This window comes from Lytechinus pictus, chromosome 7, assembly GCF_037042905.1.
Source record: "Lytechinus pictus isolate F3 Inbred chromosome 7, Lp3.0, whole genome shotgun sequence".
NCBI classification, from domain to species: Eukaryota; Metazoa; Echinodermata; class Echinoidea; order Temnopleuroida; family Toxopneustidae; genus Lytechinus; species Lytechinus pictus.
Window position 1 is genome coordinate 39,019,682 of NC_087251.1, and position 12,300 is coordinate 39,031,981.

A 12,300-nucleotide genomic window follows, 5' to 3' on the forward strand; every position below is an offset into this window, starting at 1 on the left:
AAACTTTTAATATTCTCTTTATCTTTGAGATCTATGCTTGCCATTAATCGCCTTAAAGGTATAGAAAAGAATAAATAGAAATAATAATCCTAATCATTCGAACAATTTCGGGATATTTTGGGAAATTCTATGAACCTACATTTTTCAAGATAAATAATTTTGAAAAGTGTAAGCATTTATAACAAAACCTTTTTATTTCTTATCTATACAGATCCATCGATCCATCTAATGCATTAGCCATGGATAGTGTTCATGACTTCATATCTGCTGAAGATGTTCCTGGTAGTAACTTTTTAGGCCCCATTATTCCTGATGAGGAATTGTTCGCTACTAAAGAAGTAATTGTACCAACTTAGAAGAACTAGAAGATTTTGGACATTACTTGTTGTGTATTCTATAGCATCGTTGGAGTTCGTTTCTGTGTTACTGTCTTAAAATCTGTGTAAACTGAATTTGAAATGATTAATTGTAACTACGGCATGCAATGAATTCTCTTATGATAAAGTTTACATTTTATCTCATCAAAGACACATTTTCATATAATTTTACTGTACTTTCATCATGCCTCAAATTAATAGTATTCTTTTACTTTCACAGTCAAATCTGAAACATGATAAATTATTGTGAACTAGTTTAGGACACTTATTTGCGAAACAATATGAGAGAGATGTCACATTCTTAAACTTTTTTATTCCTTCAGGTGATGCATATTGGCCAGATCATCGGGGCTGTTCTCGCTGATACCAAGGAGCAAGCCCAACGAGCAGCCAAGGAAGTCAACGTCGAGTTCAATGATCTCGAGGCGGTGATCACGATTGAGGTACGTATATGACACTGTTATGGGATGAAAACATGCAATCAAATTTCACACGCAAATCCGCAACATCAGAGTTATTCACTTTAAATGATAGTACTTATAGCTGTGATATCTTTTTACAAACTGCGTCTAACATAAAACATTTCAAATCATTTTAACTCTGAAGAGAGAATGAGGAGGTTATGGGAATGGTAGACCTTGGAAAGTAAAACGACTTTCATTTATATTTTTCATAATATTAATATCTAAAGCTCAGTTGTGTTACCACATCATTCATTGTCATTTAATGCCAAGAGCTTATTTACTTACTTCTCTATTTTTTGCAGGACGCAATTGCAAAGGAGTCCTTCTTCGACTTCTCAAGAGTTATTGAAAGTGGTAATCTTTTAGAGGCTTTCGAGAAGTCTGACTACGTCATTGAAGGAGAATTGAAAGTTGGAGCTCAGGAACACTTCTACATGGAAACCCAGTGCGCATGCGTGGTACCAAAGGGGGAGGATGGGGAGTTTGAAGTATTCTGTGGTACTCAAAATCCTGCGGCTGTGCCGGTACGTTCCAACCAATTATTGTTTATCAGTTTAGATTCATGTGAAATAAAAATGATGTCACGGTGTTACAGGGTTAAAATTGTCCCACAAGGGATACACAGTCACACATCTTTACTATCATACACCTTTTAGGTGTCTATTTATATCATGTGAGCTAAAAATATCCGACAGCTATTTATGCAGTATTACATTTCAAAAATCACATACTCTAAGATAGAAAAAAAAACGAATCTCGACTGATAAAATATGAACGCACCAGCATTTAGATTTAACTGACAGAGGTATGTAATTGTGAAGAAAAGTTTTTTAAAAGTTGGTAATTTGATATTTCAACTAATCTATCGATTCTTATGCGAATCGACTAAGAGTGTATCTATCTAGAAGTATTTACAAATTTGATTCGGTTGCTCATTTGATGAATCAATCTTTTGAATTCAGACCTTCGTTTCTTCTGTCCTTGGAGTTCCATGTAATCGGATAACCGGTCGTTTCAAGCGGTTAGGTGGTGCCTTTGGTGGAAAACAGTATCGGTCGGCGATTCTCGCTGCCCAATGTGCTGTTGCTGCTAACAAGTAGGTATTTAATATAATTAACGTTTTAAACTACACCCTTAATCAACGGGTTCATCAATTTTTGACTAGCTCTTCGCCAATGTTGGGTCATATACTGTCCAACACACATTTTTGAAATTTATTATCTTGCTCCGGTTGGTCAACTTAGTCAACTAATACTTTGTGTAAATTTTCTATACCTAACGTAAGGTGATCTCTCAAAATAAATTTTAAGCCTGTGTTGATCCTATATGCTACTGGGGTATTTATTAATCAATTGCATAACTTAAAGAAATTGCCCAACTGTTCGGTCACAAGTTTTTTTTATCATTTATCATATTTTGTCGCCCTTATTTCCGAATTATTTCACGTTTGTCTATCCAACCCTATCCAGTTTTCGAACTTGTTTTTCCTCTGCAATTTCTGTTTGGGCTCTTTCATCTGTTTGGGACTGAGATCGGATGCTAGCGATTACAGTTATCTCGCGTTTGACGCAATAAACTACAAAAATTAAATGGAAATAATTTTGTTTTTGAAAGAAAATGGGATGCAAACATAATACTTTGGTTATCATTGATATATGCCCACATGACTGCGCTACAAATTCGGTATTGAAGACTGTGATTTCATATAGTAGCACTGATGAAGAGTTTATCAGGGATATTAAGGAACAGTGTCGATTTGAATAAGATAACTCATAGTTAAAAGTGATATATCCATTAATGAGGAGAGAAAGCCAGATCAATTCCAGTCTCTGATCTCAAATACATGCGTTCTTTTAAAGGATGGCTCTTGTAAGGGTGCTTATAACGCTTTATGATAGGTCGTGATGAGGATATAGCATCAACAGGGACAAGGCATCGTTCTTAGGTCGCTATAAGGTCGGACTTATCTTCAAGTCTCTGATATCATTATGATTGTGTTCTCTTGGTCTCTAGGGTTGGTCGTCCAGTGCGTTTTATGTTAGATCGGAATGAAGACATGAAATCGACAGGGACAAGACATCCGTTCTTGGGTCGTTACACGGTCGGTTGTACCAAGGATGGAAAACTCGTCGGTGTTGACATCAAGATGTTCTCCAACGCTGGCTTCTCTTATGATGTTTCTACTGCGGTAAGTATATACAGGGTCTCGCAACATAAAACAATTGATCATGGGGCTGGTTTCTATGATTGATTGCATCGACTATTGTGTATGATCAATCATAAAAAAAACCAAAAACCATTCGCTTAGCATTATGTAACGGGACCAAGGATACCGATCATTTTTTCCTGACAAGAAGGGGTAGATTTTATATAGTCAGAAATTTGGAAGTAACATCAGACAGTATTACAAAGCACAAACATTCGCAATTATGTTGTGCTATATCGGCCCCATTCTGCTTTCTTACGTTTAAACACGTTAATCATATTACGAATACAGTAATTTAGATATTAAAGTTCTGATTAAATTTAACCTTTTGCTCACAAACCCAAGTACTATCCGAAGAATTACCTCGAAATTTTCGGCTGCTAACTGCTGCCTAGATAAGTTCTTTTTAGAAAATGAGGAAAAGTCCAAAAAATTGCCCACAAAATTAGCTACTCAAAATTATGTTTAGGCCTAAATCCTGAGACATGCTTTTCGTTCTTCTTGATAAATTAATTAGTATCTTTTTAATATCAACATATTTTTTAAAATTGATATAAACATCATGTTACTTATCTTCTTCATTAGATGCCTGCATATTCTGGAGGAGAATCTTTTAGAATTACAGGAGTTTTTATATATATTTCATAATAATAAAACATTAAATATGTAAGAAGTTTACATTAATGTCATAAAAGAAGAATTTTGAAGAATTATATGTTTTGGATAGAAACACGAAGAAACCGTCAATATCAATTTAGCTTTACCTAGACTACAGGAAAATATTTTAACTTATTTCTTCGCATAAAACTTCCATACTACAGGTGATGGACAAAGCGATTCAGTATTTTGACAACGTATATCGGTTACCGGTTTTCCGGGTTGAGGGCCGAATTTGTCGTACCAACCTCCCGTCCAACGTAGCATTCCGTGCATTTGGAACACCACAGGCTATGATCATTACTGAATCACTCATGGATGATGTCGCAGTCAAGTGCAGGATTCCTCAGCATAAAGTACGACATAAAAGTATTTACAAATACTTCAAGTTCTAATATTTTTTATGAAATTCTATTTTGGGTGTATAAAATTGGCAAAATATAGGGATTGCTTTTATGGCTTCAAGAACTATTGATTGCAAAAGTAAATAATCATCACCAATGATGACCATATCATTTCGGAAATAGTAATTCATTGTTTAATTTTGTTGAAAGCTGATCAAGGTGTAAATATCATGTGTATGGACACTACTCACAATTAATTTAAAGACAAATGTAATGTGCTGTAACTACGAGTAAATTCATTAAGAACCGATGGGCATTTTGATCTCCAGTTTCAGACATCGGTTAGAAAAGTGGTGGAGTGTTCATGATGTTTCAGACCCACTCTTGTGTGTGTGTGGGGGTGTGCGTATGTGTATCATTTAAAAGAACAGAGTGAGAACGTGTGAGAAGGGTACTGTATGTGCGTGAGAGTATGTGTGTGTGGGCGGGTGTGTGAGAGAGTGTGGGGGTGTGGGAGAGCGAATGAGACAGAGAGGTAGAAGGGGTATGAATGACTTGTTGGAAATTATGTACACTGTTAAAAAAACCTGATTTTACAGAAAGAAAAAAAAAGATTTTGCAGAAAGCAATAACAGAATCGTTCTGTAAATTCATAAAACAGGATTTTTTTCTGCAATTTAACAGAACAGGTCTGTTTAAAAGGGGAAAAAGATGTTTTCTTTAAGGAAATTTGTAAGGTTCCATACACCAAATACCAATTTCCTGTAAGATTACGCAATCTGGTAAGATTACAGGTGTTCTCGAGACTCTGCTGCAGGAACTTCTTTTATTTTAAGGATAAATTTTCTAACAGTGTAAGGGTTAAGTACAAGAAACAGACATCACTATTTCATCAAAATGTACATCTGTATCGAAATGAGACAAGCAATTTTTCAAGGCTCTAGACCTGTTTTTATCCTAAATTAAGTGTTCTGCCTTTGATAAAGACTGCCTTATTACAAGCAGTAGTTAGACCATGTATCAAATTGTGAATGGCAGAACAAGTCACCAATTATATGTTATGTTTCATTTACCTATTTTCTCTTTCCTACGATTATCACTTTTTATGTCGTTAGGTAAGAGAGATGAATTTCTACCAGGAGGGTGACATCACACCTCAAAATCAGAAAATCGAGGGGTTTATGTTGCCTCGCTGTTGGGATGAATGCTTGACCAAAAGCAACTTCGCCAGCCGCAGGGAGGCTGTGGACATTTTTAACAGGTGCATTTAAAAGTTTGTGTTGAAAATATTATGATTTTTTTTCGATCACATAAAAAACTCAATATTTACAGGATGTTGATACCGTTTGGATTAAAAAGAAGCAAAAGATCATGTGTTGCTTTATTTGGGATATTATGTTTCATCGTGTTTAATGCTTACATTTTGAAACGTGTATTGCTGCGTTTTTTAATACTTGAACCCTCTTAAAGACAATTCACCGGGGGCAGCTTCGCCAAAAGTTTTAGGTTTGAAGATTGTACCAAGATAAACTTCCATGCCAAATATTCGTATAATTTTCTACAATTGAGAAGGTATTGTTTATAGCTAATATTCTGCATCAGATGAAAGTTGATTCACATGAACATAATAAAAGTTTGGTAGCAATAGATTTTAGCAAAATAACAGATGGAGACCGAATTATGACGTCACAAATCGTCATCCTACGACTCCTGGTTTTAACCTCTTGAAAGTAGCCTTAATGTCCGCAAATTCAATGATTTCTAAGAAGAAGAGGAGGGAAGAAATGAGAGTATCAAAATGAGAAGTCTTGCTCGCATAGCTCTATTACCCCTATAATTCAATTGGCAAAAGAATAAAGTCTCTTCAAGTTGTCTTGCCCCCCCCCCTCAAAAAACTCTGCTCCGCCCCTAAACGTGACCGGCTAGAACAATCACTATGTTATGACAAAAGACTGACGTCACCACTTTTGTATTCTATCCACCTGACTGTAGAATATGTCACCAAAATTGAAAATGTGTGTGTGCGAACATTTAAAAAATGTTGTTGTTACTTTATTGCATATATGATCATTCCCAAGGGACGAGGTGGCCGAGTGGTTAAGGCGATGGACTGCTAATCCATTGTGCTCTGCACGCGTGGGTTCGAATCCCATCCTCGTCGCGACTTTTTTCTCTCTCTTTTAAGCATTGAAGAGAAATTTCGTATTTTGCATTATTGAACTATAATACCGTTGGAAACTGCAGAAATGGAAAAATGAAGATACATTAATTTTTAATGGTCATAAGTCAAATAATGTTCAAGTAAGAAAATAAACACTTAAATAATCAGAACAACAAATTTGAATGTTTGACAACATACACAAGACTGATTCTTTAATGGTTTGGAACCGTGTTTTATCGAGTTATTAGTAAATACAATTTATAGCACTATGGAAGTGAAATCTGGAAAAAAAATTTTTTTAGCAGATTATGCAGTACTATGTTCACAATGATTATGTATAAAATTTGAAACTTTAATGACGTAAATTATATTTTTATTATTTAAAAAATGTATTTACCTGCGTAGGAATAATCGCTGGAAGAAGAGAGGACTTGCCATCATTCCTGTCAAGTACGGCGTTTCCTTTCACATACTACACTTAAATCAAGTAAGATCGTTGTTTTTATATACGAGGAGACCATGTTTTGATGGTCCATTTATAGGTAATGATAATTATCCCAAAATGAAAATGATGCTGAAGCATGATTTATTATTCAGAATATCAGAAAGGTCTTCCAGCTTTCACCCCTCTATATATCTGTCTCTTTCACTCTCGCTCCCTCTCTCTTCCATGCACAAACAGACATTCACACACACACCCACCCACACACGCGCATAATTGCACGCGCACACAACCACACACACACTCCACTTGCACCTACACACGTGTGCGTGCGCACACACCCTCTAACTCTATTTCTCTCATTCACTTCCTGAATTTCTCGCCACCTTTTTTTTTAGTAAAGCTCGAGGGGTCCTTGACAATTCGTTGAAAACTGCCAGTTCCCTTCTAGGCCTTCATCATTATAAGAACATCTTCTATTCACTGTGGCGACCTCCTTCGATTATACATTATATGCCTATACATTCCATTTTTATTTGTAATGTTGACTGAACGAAAATGAAATATTACTCACACTCTAAATGCATGTTTGATGGTGTAGGCCGGTGCCCTAGTCCACATCTACACCGATGGTTCCGTTCTTGTCACACACGGGGGCATTGAGATGGGCCAGGGTCTACATACCAAGATGATTCAGATTGCTGCTAGGACTCTTGGGATACCTCAGGCAAAGATCCACCTTACAGAAACAAACACTACTAAGGTACCGAATGCATCGGGAACGGGTGCCAGTACAGGGACAGATCTCAACGGACGGGCAGTACAGGTGAGAATGTAACCTAGAAATGATGCATGCTAATTGTCATATTCCTTATCATAGGGCACAGACACAGTCATACTAATCCTTTGGATAGATGTTTAATATTCTTAATACCTATCTTTTGAAATTAAAGAGTTTTATGTTTACTATTCCATGTTTGTAATCATTATAAGTGGAGCAGAAGGCTTACTGTAATAGGTATTATAATTTTTATTTCTGCCCCTGGCATTCCAGTTGATTTCTACTACGTATGTATTGCTAATTCTGTTCTCTAGATTGTTGTACATGTATATTCTTAATATTGTCTTCATTTTCTGAATGAAAGAAGATGATGATATTTACGATGATGATGATGATGATAATGATAATAATAATATTGCAATTTACTTACGAAGTTTTTGATTAAGTCTCACCACGGAAAATGGCTTTTCTGTTATTCAGACCTCATACTCTCATATTTGTTGGATAACTATTGTCTTTATATCTTATTATTTAAGAAAGCTTGTGAGACTCTGAAACATCGACTAGAGCCATACATGTACGCCGACCCAAAAGGCGATTGGAACACTTGGGTAAGATGAATGTTCTGTTTTTTTTTGTTCTGACCGATTAGGCCACTTTTTCTTAAATGTTTTCAAATTACAGTATCAGAATTAACTTTGAAAAAATATTTTCATATAATTATGTTCGATGATATTTTGTTTTTTTCTTTCATATAAAGATTTTATTCAAAATCAAACACGAAAGCAATTCAATTTACAGAAAAATCAAGAAGCGAAAATGTTTGCAACAACTGCACATGCGTATTACTATCTAATGATAAAACAAAATTATGAAGTTTTTGACCGAGAACCCTTTCAATTTCACAATAGCGTTTCAATACATTCGAACTAAAAGACAACCGATCACCCTTACAACGTGTCGAAAAAATGAAATATTTAGCGTGAAGAATATAACGGTTTATAGTAGAGTATTGATCGTCTGGGCAACCAAACAAAAAAAAAAATATTCAAATACACGTCATTGTTAAAAAAAGAGGTTTGGATCGAAGTTGTGAATAAATTGCTGAGTTACAGGGCAGTCAAAAACAGATACGAAATACTTTATTTTGATTAATGCAAAACCCTGAAAAAAACATAACTTCATCCAAAGTATACAAAATGATTTTAAGAGACTTGGCCTCATTTATATAAGATGTTGTGTCATCTGCATAAGAGTTAAGCTTAGTTTCTATTCCATTCACCTTTAATATCAATGTTTCCCCTGATCCATAAACACATAATTTCATTGCAAATGATGTAAAGAATAGGAATAGAAAGGCAGCCCTGCCTTACTCAACATAAAATTTGAAAACATTCTGAAGCTTATTCATTATTCAAAATACAAGAATATATATCATTGTACATAACTCTAATCCATGATATCAAAACTTCACCAAATTTGAAATATTTCAAAGCTTGAAGTAAAACAGACCATTCTAATTTATCAAATGCCTATTCTATGTCGGTCATTAACATAAAACCTGGAATATCAATTTCATTTGTAAATTCAATCATATCTAAGGCTAACTGAATATTTTCACCAATATACCGACCATGTAAAAATCCTGTCTGGTCATTATCAATAATACTGCCTAACGCATTCGCAATCTCAAAGCCAAACATTTTGCCAGAAGTTTATATGCGGTGTTTAGAATAGAGATAGGCCTCCAAGTCTTTTTGGTCTTTTTTATGAATAAGGTGAGTAATTCCACTCCTCCGATCCAACGAAAATTTACCTTGTATAAAGGAATAACTAAAACTATTAATCAAAACATCTCCTAATTCTTTTAATACAAATTTGTAGAATTCACATGGGAATCCATCCGTTCCTGGTGTCTTGTTGTTATTCATTGATTTCAGAGCATTAACACATTCTTCATTGTTATAACACCTTCACATTTCTTTTGTAATTCTGATGATGAAATATTTCATTCATCACCCAGAGGTAAAATATCATAAAGATCAATTTGAGACAGATGAGATGATGTTGATAGAGATTGATAATAGTCTCTGATAGCAATTAGTATTTCTTTTTGTGAAGTCACAATTATATGATTATCAATTTGTAATTTAATTATGACTTTTTGTCGTTGAATTCTCTTTTGAAGATTTATAAAATAACGTGTATTTCTTTCACCATTTTCGATCCAATTAGCTCCTGCTCTTATAATTGCATCTGCTGCCTCTTTCATATAACATCTCAAGATCCTCTTTGCAAGATTTCATCTCATTTTCAACTGATTCAGATTAATTCTGGGAGTAACTGCACTCCAGGGATTTGAGTTTAGCTCGATAATGTTGGTGTATTTCATTATTTAACGATGCCATAAAATCGTATTATTGTATTTTTGTTTACTTATTTACTTCATTCTAGAAATAAATGCAATCGTTAATGAAATTATTGAATGCTACAAGTAATATGTGGACTGTTTTGTGTCTATCAAGGCATTACGTAATCATAACTCTAGTCAATGATATAAGTTCGTGGATCATAAATAATATAAGCATGGACTGTGTCTTCCGACAAATAGATTATTTATCGCACTCACGTAATCTGATATGTTATATCGTCAGGTGGTAGCAGCTTATAACGATCGTGTAAGCTTGTCAGCAGCTGGCTTTTATAAGTAAGTCACAATGAAGACTTCTAGTAATTATGCCTGCAATATGCACACCATGACTAAAGAAAATAATTATTTTAATGTTCCAAATGGTATTATGATGATTTCGAATGAGTTATTGAGAAAATATCGTTTTGACTCAGCGAAGAATTTAAGTCATTGTAACATTTATATTATTTCAGTTAAAATTTATTTCTGTCAATCAATCCAAGATAAACTAAGTAGACTCATATAATTTCGAACTTTGCTTATATCTTTGACCCAAAAAAATCACAATCAATAAGAAAGTTTTTCTTTAAACAATTCTTGACAAGTTGATCCTCTCAAAAGTTGTTCTTTCAAAATCCTGCCACTCAACTGATTGTAGTTTTTAAAATATCGTATTATTTTTATTAATAGGATATGCCTCATGGTCCATGTAACACTGAAGAAATGTACTAATAAAATTGGAAGTTTTTGATTACATTCATAGTTTTGTATCCTACGTTCCGCAGGAGAGACGACTTGAATTACGATAAAAAGAAGAACGAAGGAAAACTATTCCCTTACAACACGTACGGTGTCGGGGTCTCCGAAGTGGAGATCGACTGCCTTACAGGTGATCATCGAACTCTAAGAACCGATATCGTCATGGACGTCGGAGAAAGCATCAACCCCGCTATCGACGTTGGTCAGGTTAGATAGCTTCCTTTTTGCCCTCGAGGATTCTTCAGTTAGAAAACTCCTTGATTGTACAGACATCATTGCGCCATGCAAAATCTGTAAATCATCATTGTCATCAAGAATTCTCCCGAATTCATATAATTATAAGAGTTAGCTTAATATCATATTTTTCATTTTGATAATTAAATTTTAACAGAATTTTACATTGATGTTTGCTTTCTTATATTTTATATTTACACCTGCTATGAGACTCTTATCTTTTTTTTTCTTTTCAAAGAAAGACTTTATTCACCTTTTCTCCACAAATCATATAATCAAATGCAATATGCATGTAAATACATAACAAATATATTATATCAATATAATCAATATCTGCAATAAACTTAAGTTGTTGTAAATTCATAATGCGTTCTTAATTTTAATTTCTTTTGAAACGAGGAATATGATAATTAACCTTTTAAATATCGAGTAGAAAATATATATAATGTTTAGCATATAATATCAAAATTAAAAGAATGATAATTTCTGCCTGGTATGCCAAATACAAAATCATTAAAAGATAACCTAATTGCACTTTTAAGAATGAATTTTTCAAAATCAACTAAAAACCGACGAGAGACGGGGCGTTACCAAAATAAATGAGCAATGTTTTCAGAGTGTTCTGAACAAAAGGAACACAAATCAGATTGTAATAAACCTACAGTTTTCAAATATTTTATTGACACCAATGATATTATGAAAATTTTATACTGAAAATATCTAAGCTTTGTTGAAAAAGAACATTTAAAAAGAATCATATAAAATCTATCCCAAGTAGCAATTGGTTTTAAAATAATGCCTCTCCAGTTGTTTTGTGAAATAGGAGTTTTAAAGATTTTCTCGACACGCTTTTTTTATGAATAAGTTTACATACTTTCGTTACCTTGTTCATACTATTTATAATTTCGTCCTGATAATTGTAATTTTTTTAGGAGGATCTTCACAATTTTTTTCCATTTAACATATAGCAGATATGACACAATAATAATTAAGAAAGTTACATTTAATATCAAACTTACGAACGAAATGCAAATGTGTAAGAAAGTTACCATCATGCTTCAGCAAATGAGATATTCTAAAAACACCTATATCTATGCAATCTTTTCAAAAAAGTAAAGAGTCTTCTTTTTTTATACAAGAGTTATTCCATATAATTGATTGTGAATAACCTCATCAGGAGGATGTTCATTAAAGGTTAAATCACACCAAGACTGAAAAACTTCTACGACAAAAATATTATCTATTTGTAAATTTTGTTCATTGTTACTGATATTGCAATTGAAAAAAAAATTATCACCAAGACCATTCAGGAAGTAATTAAACAAGCACTTCCATTTACCTTTGTAATTATCATTCAAATTCTTTTAACCCTTACAATTTTCAGGCCCATAATAATCATATAATTGACTGTATATGTAACATTTTAAAGCCACCTACATTATAATCTCCAATAATAGTCTTGCGG

The 12,300-nt window shown here is 33.8% G+C and overlaps 1 protein-coding gene and 1 non-coding gene across 3 annotated transcripts in view; both read left to right on the forward strand.

The window, feature by feature from the left end:
• Window positions 1-12,300, forward strand: part of LOC129264472 (xanthine dehydrogenase/oxidase-like) — a 38,205-nt gene that overhangs the window by 21,613 nt on the left and 4,292 nt on the right. The window contains exons 18-29 of one of the 2 annotated variants that reach the window (XM_064102647.1): window positions 212-338; window positions 701-820; window positions 1,144-1,365; window positions 1,804-1,937; window positions 2,855-3,029; window positions 3,869-4,060; window positions 5,164-5,309; window positions 6,615-6,696; window positions 7,253-7,477; window positions 7,969-8,043; window positions 10,087-10,139; window positions 10,628-10,808. In XM_064102647.1, coding sequence (XP_063958717.1) covers window positions 212-338; window positions 701-820; window positions 1,144-1,365; window positions 1,804-1,937; window positions 2,855-3,029; window positions 3,869-4,060; window positions 5,164-5,309; window positions 6,615-6,696; window positions 7,253-7,477; window positions 7,969-8,043; window positions 10,087-10,139; window positions 10,628-10,808 — 1,732 coding nt within the window. Of the gene's footprint in view, window positions 1-211; window positions 339-700; window positions 821-1,143; window positions 1,366-1,803; window positions 1,938-2,854; window positions 3,030-3,868; window positions 4,061-5,163; window positions 5,310-6,614; window positions 6,697-7,252; window positions 7,478-7,968; window positions 8,044-10,086; window positions 10,140-10,627; window positions 10,809-12,300 lie in introns of those variants that run through there. The other variant, XM_064102648.1, reaches the window with a different exon arrangement.
• On the forward strand, window positions 6,128-6,209 carry TRNAS-GCU (transfer RNA serine (anticodon GCU)). Its single transcript has one exon. It is a non-coding gene; the product is annotated as a tRNA-Ser (tRNA).